Here is a 10,399-nt window from a genome sequence, read left to right as displayed (position 1 = left end):
AGGCGGCCGCCGTGAAAGCAGTGCAGAAAAATCAGCGAGTTGTTCTTTTTTGACTGCTGAAATGTTGGGGGAAAATATATGTTGTTTTCTCAAAGCATTTTAATTTTAGGTCACTTCACTTAAGTGTCTTTTTGCATTTTGATAATAGAGCTCTAAAGCAGAGGCACCTCCAGCGTTACCATCCCCTCCTCAGGGTGGGAGCAGCAGTGCAGTGCCCGAAACACACTGTGCTGTTACTGCTAAGTGATGGTGCTGCTCCGTCAGCCTCCTGCCGGGGTAAATCCACGTAGATGGCTCTGCTGGGCTGCGGTGCGTTTTGTACATGCCTCTTCTCTAACTGCAGGGAAGGGCAGAAAGTGGCACCAGGTTCCTTTGCACTGGTATCTCTGCCCTTCTTTCGGAATGTTTGGAGTTCTGACCTCTCTGTTTGCGACCAGCTTGCTACCACACCTAAGGATATTAATAAAACCAATTAATTCCAGCTATTTGGAGGTCATTTGAGCTGGTTTTCTCTGACATTGTGTATTTTATTGCTGGTTTACCAAGTTGCTATTGTTCTTTCTCCTTTTTGATACCAGTTCACCTGGTGCCTTGACGCTTGCATTCGGGAGAAGTTTGTAGACAACAAGAGAGCTCGGGAGTTGCAAGGGTTTCTGGACGGAGTGAAGAAAGGACAAGAACAAGTGTTGGGGTGAGGCACGCGGGCTGTTTATTGAGACTGAAAACGGGTTGCTGGCAGTCTCAACATCTGACAGGTACCGTAGGTGTTAATTCTTCCTAGAGCCAGCTAACAGGCAGTAGCTCCTCTGTGGTCATCCCAGTACGTGGATGAGCATGAATGCGCTAGGGCATAGCCAGGCACGTGATGGTGACACAGCTTGTACTGCTCGAGTTTCCACCCTTGAGTCTCCCCGCTGACCTGGCAACTGACTGGGGGGGAATCTCCTGCTTCGTTTCAGTGCAGAAGACCTTTAGTAATTGTTTCAATCAAAACCCCAGCGTTCATGGTGTTTTTATGAGGCAGGAGAAGGTGCATCAGGTGGACACTTGTAGGTAACAAAAGACAGAAATTGGGGTTTTGCATGGCCATATTCAGGATATTGTTACGGTACTTGCCCTGTGTCTGCCTCTCTTCAACACAGCACTGTGCTTGTGCTTAAAAAAATGGGTTGTTAAGGATGAGGTGTTTGATTTTTCTTTCTCAGGGACTTATCGATGATCTTGTGTGACCCCTTTGCCATTAACACCTTAGCCTTGAGTACCATCAGGCACCTGCAGGACCTGGTTGAGCAGGACACCTTACCCAGGGTGAGTGTCGCAGCTCCTGTGCCTGACCTGAACTGTAGTCACAATCAAATGTGTGCCTCCCTGCTTTCCTTCCATCGCTTTGCCTAACAGCAGCAACCTTTTCTCCTTGCCACGGTGAATGCGATGGATTAGTTTACACTGTTCTGGTCTGTTGACTGCAATTTAATACAGTTCCCACAAGCAGCGTCTGCAGGAGGTGCTTAAATGTTGAAGGAGAGCAGCCTTACAGGTGTCTGAACAGCGCCAGGCATTTGTTGGTTTTATCCCTGTTCAGCTTTATTGTTGGATTGAATAATTCCTTCTGACCATTTAAGACCGAAAATTATTTTGGTTTCAGGGTATAATATATCAAAACCTCGTTGTTCTTGAACACACTTTCCCTTTCTTACTTCTGCTGAGATGACTTGGTTTGTCCTGTCACACATTTAAAAACAGTGTTGTGATCCAATTGGCTGCATTATAAAATGTTACAAAACCCCCCAAACCCTCCGGTGTGTCTGTCATCTGATTCCCATTTGAGGAATCAGTTGTCAATGAAATTGGAGAACTGAATTCCTCCAGCAGTCTTGGGTAAAGCTTGGGTAATCCAGGAGAGCTTTGAGTGTAAACCACCACTTCCAAAGAAAAATCTGTATGTGCAGCTTGTGGAAGATCAAAATAGCTGTTTCTCTTCTCCACTTAAAATTCGAGGAAAGTCCGGATCTGCTGCTGCTCCTCAGGATGCTGTCTCTGGGACAGGGGGCCTGGGACATGATTGACAGTCAAGTCTTCAAGGAACCGAAAATGGTGAGCCATTTTGATGTTCAGAATTTAGCACCATTAAACCGATCTAGACTAGTTTATTCTTTTCTTGTGTCCCTGATGTAATGCTTGTTCTGCACACCTCGTCATTACTTCCTGAGCCAAAACACAGAAGTGGTCACAGAGCAGCAGCAAGTGGACAAGCCATGAGCTTCTTTTACCTGCTTTTTCATTGACCTGCATGCCTGGCCCTTGCTGTTTGAAATCAAACCGTATCTCTGTTAAATTGCTTGTTGCTCCTGGGAACTTCTACACAACTGACCGGTTTGTAACACAGATCTTGTATGAGGAAAGCAGGAGCAGGTTTGTTCAGCTGATGGCAGGAAGGCTCGCCATGGCGTCCACAGCAAAGAGAAATTGGCTCTTTCTGTTCTGAACTGTAAAGCAGCAAGCGTCTACCTGGGGGGACAGCTGAAGTCTTGAAAACATGTATTATTGGGTGATTCCACAGGAAGGGGGTGTGTTAATAGCAGAGGGTAACTGTGAGGGTGACCGAAACTCCACGAGCAGCTCTGTGATTTGATTGCAGAGGTGCTCTCAGGAACCTCTTAGAAACCGTGAACGTTTTTCCTCAAGGGAACCTCCAAAACTGTATTTAAAATCTTTTTTACTTATCACCACAAGCTGTAACCTCCCGCTCTGGATCTGATAGAACATGGGTTCTATCTGAACCGTGATCTGCCTGGTGCGAGGAGATGCTCTTTATCGTTGCTACTGTGGCGATGCACAAATGATTTGTAGTTGTTGATTAAAGCAGTTTGGTCTCATCGTTAACATGCAGCACTTGCAGCAGGGTTGGGTAGGATCTCAGGAGAAATGCTACGTTACAGTCAGGAGAAGGATTTGAGCAGACATTTTGCTGTTGAGGAGGTCAAGTGCAGTTTTCCTCATTGCCAGTGGAACGTTTGGAGGTGAATTATTGAAGAATTTGACTGAGCTGCATCTCTGAAAGTTCGCTTTCCTAGGTGTAGGATGGGGTCGTAATCTTGCTTCACGGTTTGTTGTGGCACTCTGGGACCGCTGTGTGGCATGAGCTGACTGGTGAAAGCATTGTTCTTCCTCTGTTCTTCCATTCTTCTAAGGAAGCTGAGCTAATCACGAAGTTCTTGCCCATGCTGATGTCCTTCGTGGTGGATGACCGCACATTCAACGTCGATCAGAAACTGCCCTCGGAGGAGAAGGGGCCAGTTCCCTACCCCAGCACCATTCCTGAAGCTTTCACCAAGTACGTAATCTGCCTCACCACCATCCTGGTTGAACATCCAGGAGCCAGCCAGCACCCGACGGGAACAAACCCTGGGGGTGGTAAAATGAAGAATTTCTCGGAGTGGGGTTTAGTCCCGGTTAATTGAGCCAGAACTGTTCTTTTAGCAGAACAGGTTTCCACCATGATTCCTCAAATTAAATTGAGGAAATGAGATTGAATCTGCCAAAAATAACATTTCTTTTAATGACCATTCTTTTGGCAGGTGGAATATAGAAGTATTTGGTATTCCTGCTTTATAATACGCTGCTTGTGTGGCTTCCCGAGCAGTGACCGATGGCGTCTGAGTGACGTTTGGTTGCAGCCCATGCTTGGTTCTGAAGAGTGCTGTTATAAATTGTGATGTTGGCATTTTTGTCACACGCACACTCCTTCCTTGTCAATAACCTGTCACTCCAGGGATGTAAAGAGGATAAATGGAACCTCTGTGTGCTCTGTTGTGCTCAGGTCCTGCGCTGGTGTCTGGCACAACTCACTTCTGTGTGCCAGAGCGCTGTATTCTCAGTGACACTGTTGATATTTGACCTTTGGGAAACTAAACCACAACAGTGTTGGACTTTGTATCATTTATGAGTATTTCGCCGCCTTCTAAAATGATTTTGAATGAGCACTTTTATCGTTAATGCTATTATAAACGTTCCCAAGCAAACCCAGCTCTCAGTGAGCCAGGGCAGTGTTTGCGGAATGGTCTGTTTTTCCGGACTGTGGTAATGAACGTAGTGATGATCATCTCAGTCACTGAGCAGCTGCTCTTCAGGGGTTTGAGGTTAGCCACTGCTGTCACTGCCCCATTGCTGGCCAACAGGTTTTAAAACCCTTTTGAGAAGAAAAAAAAAAAAAGAAACAAAACCAAACAAATTGTTTTAGTTTTATTGATTAAGAAACTTTGCTTCTGCCATAACAGATTCTTGCAGGAGAACAGGATAGCGTGTGAGGTTGGGCTGTATTACATCCTTCACATCACTAAACAGAGGAACAAGAACGCTTTCCTTAGGCTCCTGCCAGCACTTGGTAAGTTTTTGTCTCATTTTCTATAGCTGTTTGCCTTGACTGGGGCACCTGGGAGGCAAGCGAACCTGGACAGAAAGTGATTCCAGAGTCAGAGATGTAACGTTCTGCCTTTGGCTCTTCTGGTGATGGAGTTGTAAGGCCCTGCAGAGGCGTTTGGTTTTGTCTGCCATTAGGGCGCTTTTCCACTGATCAGGTAATTCAGGGGCAGTGGCTGAAGGTTCCTGAGCTCTGTGGTGGTGTTAACAATTAGATGAGTGAGAACCATTTGGAATGAGCGTGAAAGATGAAAGAGCTGGTGGCTGAATTCTGCCACTGCTCAAGAGTAATTGCAGGCGGCCAGAAATTCTTGGGACCTGGCTGTGCGTGGTGGAGAAGCCTGTAACAAAACAGGGCTGAACACAGCCCGAATCTCTTTCCTGGGTTTACCTTCCTCAGTGACTTCTCTGGGGGAAGCTGTGGGAGAGCAGCATCCTCCCAGTTCATATACTGGACATGATGTTCTGCAGTAGGCAAAATCCCTTTGGCTAGTTGGGGTCAGCTGTCCTGGCTGTGCTCCCTCCCACCTGCTTGTGTTTCTGCACACCAGCAAACCATGGGAAGGTGGGCGGTCCTTGATTTCCCAGCAACAACGGAAAACATCAGTGTATTACCAATGTTCTTCTCATTCTGAATCCCAAACAGCACTGTTCTAGCTCAGAAGGAAAGTCAGCTCTATGCCAGCTGAAACCAGGACACACTCTTAGGAGCTGCAGCTCCCAGTAATGGTGATGGGGGTTCCCTTCCCACTCGCCCCAGCTCGGGGGTTCTTTGAACCCTTCCTGAACTGTCAGCTCATTTACATGGTGAGTTTTGCACTGGGAAGTGATTTGCATCTAAGGAGTGTGAGGAAGTGGAGGGGGCCATCAGCAGAGGGTGCTGGAGAAGAATAGTAGGGGACTTTGTGATTTTGTCAGGAGCAAGCTACTCTGTGCCTTCAGCCCTGGTGGAGGCAGGGGCATTCTGCATATTCCTCTTACCCCTCTGCTCATAATCTTTTTTGTCTGAAGGATCAAAGGCACCTGCCTGGGCTGCCTATTTTCATAGCAGGAACACCCGCCATGCAGTAAGGTTGTGGCACATCCTTGCCAGTCTCAGTCTCTTTCCTTTTCGTGTTTATAGTTGAGACCTTCAGTGACTTGGCCTTCAGTGATATTTTTCTGCATCTGCTTACTGGTAACCTCACGCTGCTGGGCGAAGAGTTTGCCCTCGAGGAGTTCTGCACCAGTCTCTTTGATGGCTTCTTTCTCACTGCCTGCTCAAGGTAAATTGGCTTCTCCTCGGGGGAAAGTGAGTTTACAGGATACCTGAGAGAGATGGCTTGGAACCGCAGTTTAATAGGTCAGCAAACTCTTCACGTATAGTGAGAATATGAGCCTGAGGCTGATTTTCCTTAAGGAAGGACTTATATTTTGTGATCAGGTGTTTATCAGCAAAATTGTGAAGTGTTGATTGTGAATTATTACCTAAACTGTGATTCCATACTCATAAGTTGGAGCTACATCCTTTATGCTTTGCAGTAGCTCCAAGTATGAAGAGCTAACTTCAGCTCTCTGCAGTATCGGCTGCACGCAGAAGATTTGTTTGTGGCTGTCAGTACTGTTCAGTGAGTGTGGTTCAGCCTCCAGGAGACTTCCCCAAACGCGAGGGAGGTGCCACTCAGGCAGAGCAGCATGTGCTGCTGCTGCCACTTCCTCCACGTGTGTGGAGTGACCAACATCCTCCTGCTTGTGCACATGGCCCGTCCCACAGTGAGACCAGCTGCTGCCACATGCTCCAGCCTGTTAAAATCTCACTCTCCTTCCTCACGGTTGCTACAGTTAGTCCATTCCCGTTGAATAATTACCTGAATTGCTGGGAAGTCAAAGGCAGGGTTGTCACTTTGTAGCGTGCAGGCTACAGTTCTCAGGTATTTTGGAAAATGGTAACAAAGCTGCCAGCCTGTGTGTGTGTGTGTGAGAGTTGCTGTGCTGTAGCGTTCTTATCAAGATGGTGTTTGTTTATATCTGTTACTCTGCTTGAAAACTGCTTGTTGCAGAAAGGAGAACGTGCATCGACATGTGCTAAGGCTGCTGCTTCATCTGCATCACAAAGTGGCGCCTGCCAAATTAGAGTCTCTCCAGAAGGCTTTGGACCCCACCAAGCAGGTAAGAAGGGCAGCACGAGAAGGGGAAATGAGAGCAGCTGCCTTTCCAGGCGCTGCTTCATGCAACACGAGCTCTGCTTTCCAAGTGTACCAAGTTGTGTCTTAATTACCTCGTAACTTCCTCTCTCGGTGTCGCTTTGTGTTAGAACACACAGGGTGATGGCACACTTAGTAGCAGCTAGAATGAAGTATGACTCTTCTGTTTTCCCCCTCCCTAATTCTCATTCTGCAGAGTGGGGAGGCTGTGAAGGAGCTTTATAACCAGCTCACTGAGAAACTGGAGCTTCGCAAGCCAAGTCCAGCTGAAGTGACCGAGACTCCCTCCATGGAACTGCCCTTGCCCACTGTGCCCACGCCAGCCTCACGCTGAGCCATGTCTGCAGTGAGACAGGAGAACGAACCTAGTGCTCGGCAGCGTGGAGGCCCTGTACTGCCTTTTAAGTGTCTCTGCCTACAGGGTGGAACCAAAAAAAAAAAAAAAGCCACTAAAGCTCTTTCAGGAAACACTGCAGTTTACCCAACTCACTGGCTCTTGCTGGTTAGAAAACTCTGTACGCAGTGCATCGCAATGGTTTACTTTTCTTAAAGTTAGCTGAGAGTCTTCTTGTAGTTCCACTTGAAATCTGACTGTACATGGTTTTTTCAAAAAGAAAATGTGTATTCTTAAGCCTGGCATCTTGTGTTTTTAAACTCTCCTTCAAGAGCTGTCTAGGAGTGTTTAACTCCCTTACGACTAAGCAGGGAGTGTGCTTGAAGGCCAACCACAGCTTTCCTCAGCTAGTTTGGTCGTCTGGGCCTTCGGAGAAGATGCTCAGCTCTACTGGTAGCATTTCCTGTTGGAGGTTCTGGCTCTTTTGGTATGTGGTAAGATGTGCTGCATTCATCAGAGATGTCACTGCTGTCGCTAGACCGAGCAGCAGGCAACAGCTGTCTTCTGAGCTGGGCTCTTACAAAGGCAGCCAGGAATTGAATCATTCTCTCCCTTTTTATCCCCACTTTTCTCCAAAGGAGTAACTTGAAATGAGTCCTGGAGCCAAGAAACCAAGACTAGCACATTCCCCAATGACAATAGGGTGTGAGTGTAGGTGGAGTGAAATTCTCTCTTGGAGAACACAACCTGTTCTTCAGGGCTCATTTGTGTCTCTACTGTTACAGTTAATTCCTGTTGTGCTTTTTTGCTGCCTCAGCGTAAGCCTCAGGTAGAGTGGGCAGGAGGTGGGCACGGGAGAAGGATGAGGTGTGTGAGTTCACAACGGCCTTTGCACTGATGGCAGCAGGTACAATGTGCCTGAAAAGAATCTTTCCAGTCCCCTGTAAGCAGGAAGCTGCTTCATGAGTTACTCTGAATTGCAGAATAATTCAAGTCGGAGGGGACTTCCGAGGGTCTTTGGTCCACCCTCACTTGGAACAGGACCAACCTAGGTGAGGTTGCTCCAGAGCAGGACTTTGTATTGACTTCTGTTGAGTTTCATGAGGTTCCTGCAGGGCTGTTTCCCAGCCTTTTGAGGGGGATCCCTTCAAACAGCCGCTTTGCCCAGTGCATCAGCCATGCCCACAGTGTGGTGTCACTTGCAGGCTTGCGGAAGGCATGTGCTTCAGGCTGTACATTGAGGCATTCAGCAGTGTCAGCCCCACTCCTGACCCCCCAGCAATGCCGTGAGTCATGGGCTGCTGGCCGGACTTTGTGCTGTGGATCGCAGCCCTCTGAGCCGGGTGTGCCGCTAGCGTTTGGTGCAGCTGAACTGTATGGAAATGGTTTGGCCATGTGGATTCTTCAGACAGTTGTGCCAGAAGCTGTTTAAAGGCAAGGTGAGCTGCCCCTGCGCTCCCCCCACCCAGCAAGCCAGACATCTCTTCCCAGAAGGTGCTCGTCATTGTCAGGCACAATTAACCCTTGGACTTCACTCACCCACACTGGCCATGCCCTGTTGCTTCCTTGTCCATCCTCTTTCTGGGTATGATGGGTTGTTTTCTTTCTCCGTCACCCCTTGTTTCCTGGGACTTGAGCTCTCCTAGTCATTGATGATGAGACTTCCCATTTCCTGAAACTGCCCAAAATAAAAGAAGAAGCAGATGCTAATTAAGTAGAAGTGGAAATCCCTCCCCAAAGCTGCTGACTCCCTCTTTGCATGATTTTCCTCCTCCTGAGTTCTCAAGTGCCGCATGAGGCAAGTGAGTGTCACCTCTTGATCACCTTAGTGCTTTATTCCTCCTGTTACACAGGGACCCGTCTGTGTCTTGTGGGAGGGCGGGTTAGGGTTGTGTATGAGACAAGGGCACTGTCCTCTGGTCCAGGCTGCCTTTGTGTCCCTTAACTCCTGGGGTCAGTATTGCCTTTGGCAGCTGTCGGCACTTCTGGCACTGGACTTGTTGGAAACAGGAACCGGGTGTAACAATTGAGTCTTTCTTGCAAAGTTTTGTTTTTAGACCGTCTCAACTGTCATGGTAACTTACACCAAGTAACGTCCCACGCTGCTGGCAGACCTTGCGCAATGAACCCGCTCAGGCCTGTGCTCTGCTCAGACTCAAAGGTTATTTTAGGCTTGTGTTGGGGATTCTGTCACCAAAGGGTTCCTTCACGCCACGTACTGACTTGGTACTGTCCTGGAGCATGAACTTCTAATCCAGGCTGACTCTCTGATTTCCTGCTTGGAAGGAGAATCTCTCGTGCTCCAGCCCGTACCCGCAGTACCGAGACACGTGCTGGTGATTTTTTCCCAGGATTTTAGATCCACAGAGACTGAACCCCAGAGCACAAAGTGGCTGTTAGCAGAGCTGGTGGCAGCTTCGGCTGAGGAGGGGAAACTGCTGGCAGCTGAGAATGGAGGTGGCTGCCAGTCGTGCTTTCCTGACCGGCCTTCTGCACCAAGAGGTGGTGAGAGCAGAGATACCATTCAGATAACAGGGGTTTGGTAGTGAACATCTGGGTCTGTTTCTGCTCTTTGAGGTGAGAATGGTTTCCCTCCACTGCCAGAAATCACACAAACTCCTGTTGTCTCATAAACCCCCGCAGAACCTGTGGTGGGGTGCCACTTTCCACCCTTTCCAGGGCCAGGACAGCCCTGGATCCTGCTCTGGGGTTCCTGCTTGGAGGAGCTCGCGCCCTTCTCTGCCAGAAGCTGCTGTATGGGATGGGAATGTCCTGCGGCGCAGCCACGGGGTGAGGTACCGCTGGGCGGGGTAAGGAATTCTCTTTTTAAATCTCTTTGTGGTGCCCCAGCCGAGATGCCGCTGTGCAGCGTGCGCTGTGGTGGGAGCACACTAGATGGGGGTGCAGCCCCGTCTGCCTGGAATCATCTTCTCGGCCTGCCCCGGGAGCGGGAGTCGGAGCTCTTCACACTCATCTCTCTGTTTGTCTCTACAGCCGGGATGTGATACCGGTGATACCAAAAAACCATGTGTTCTCTCCCAACGGGCTGTGCCTGAGCAGGGAGTGAACTTTTACAATGACTTCTAGGGAGCTCGACCAATTTGGTCCTCCCTGGGTGCTCTTCCTGAGAAATCAGAGTCAGGCAGACTGACAGCCCAGAGAGGCTCCTCGGGCCTTTTGGATGGTTGACATTTAACTGAAGTTTTATGCTGAGCTGTGGAACAAATAATTAATTTGAGCTATGTTGGCAGATTGATGGAGCGCTGTAAGGGCAATAGTCCATAGAAGTGGCCGGTTCCTGAGGCCTGTGCGAGCAGAAGAACCTGGTTTTATGTAAAATCAGTGGGAAAAGACGATTACTGTTGTGAAATACTATTTACTGCCAAACCACTGACACCCGGATGGACAACCATGGCAGACGTGGCCAGCCCCAGAGGCAACAGCCTTCCTGAACTTTCTCCTT

At 48.6% G+C, this 10,399-nt stretch overlaps 1 protein-coding gene across 1 annotated transcript in view; it reads left to right on the top strand.

Annotated features, from left to right (window-relative positions):
• NELFB (negative elongation factor complex member B) overlaps positions 1–7,272 on the top strand; it is a gene marked incomplete at its 5' end in the record, with an annotated part of 11,080 nt that extends 3,808 nt beyond the window's left edge. Inside the window, 8 exons of the mRNA XM_010140276.1 lie at positions 579–691; positions 1,206–1,308; positions 1,999–2,094; positions 3,192–3,334; positions 4,278–4,384; positions 5,543–5,684; positions 6,459–6,567; positions 6,799–7,272. Of these exons, the coding sequence (XP_010138578.1) occupies positions 579–691; positions 1,206–1,308; positions 1,999–2,094; positions 3,192–3,334; positions 4,278–4,384; positions 5,543–5,684; positions 6,459–6,567; positions 6,799–6,936 (951 nt within the window). The remainder of the gene's footprint in view (positions 1–578; positions 692–1,205; positions 1,309–1,998; positions 2,095–3,191; positions 3,335–4,277; positions 4,385–5,542; positions 5,685–6,458; positions 6,568–6,798) is intronic.
• Positions 7,273–10,399: the final 3,127 nt, after the last annotated feature.

The sequence above is a fragment of the Buceros rhinoceros genome, unplaced genomic scaffold (assembly GCF_000710305.1).
Source record: "Buceros rhinoceros silvestris isolate BGI_N320 unplaced genomic scaffold, ASM71030v1 scaffold14397, whole genome shotgun sequence".
NCBI lineage: Eukaryota > Metazoa > Chordata > Aves > Bucerotiformes > Bucerotidae > Buceros > Buceros rhinoceros.
The sequence above is the reverse complement of the archived record's forward strand: the minus strand, read 5'-3'. Positions and strand labels throughout refer to the sequence as shown.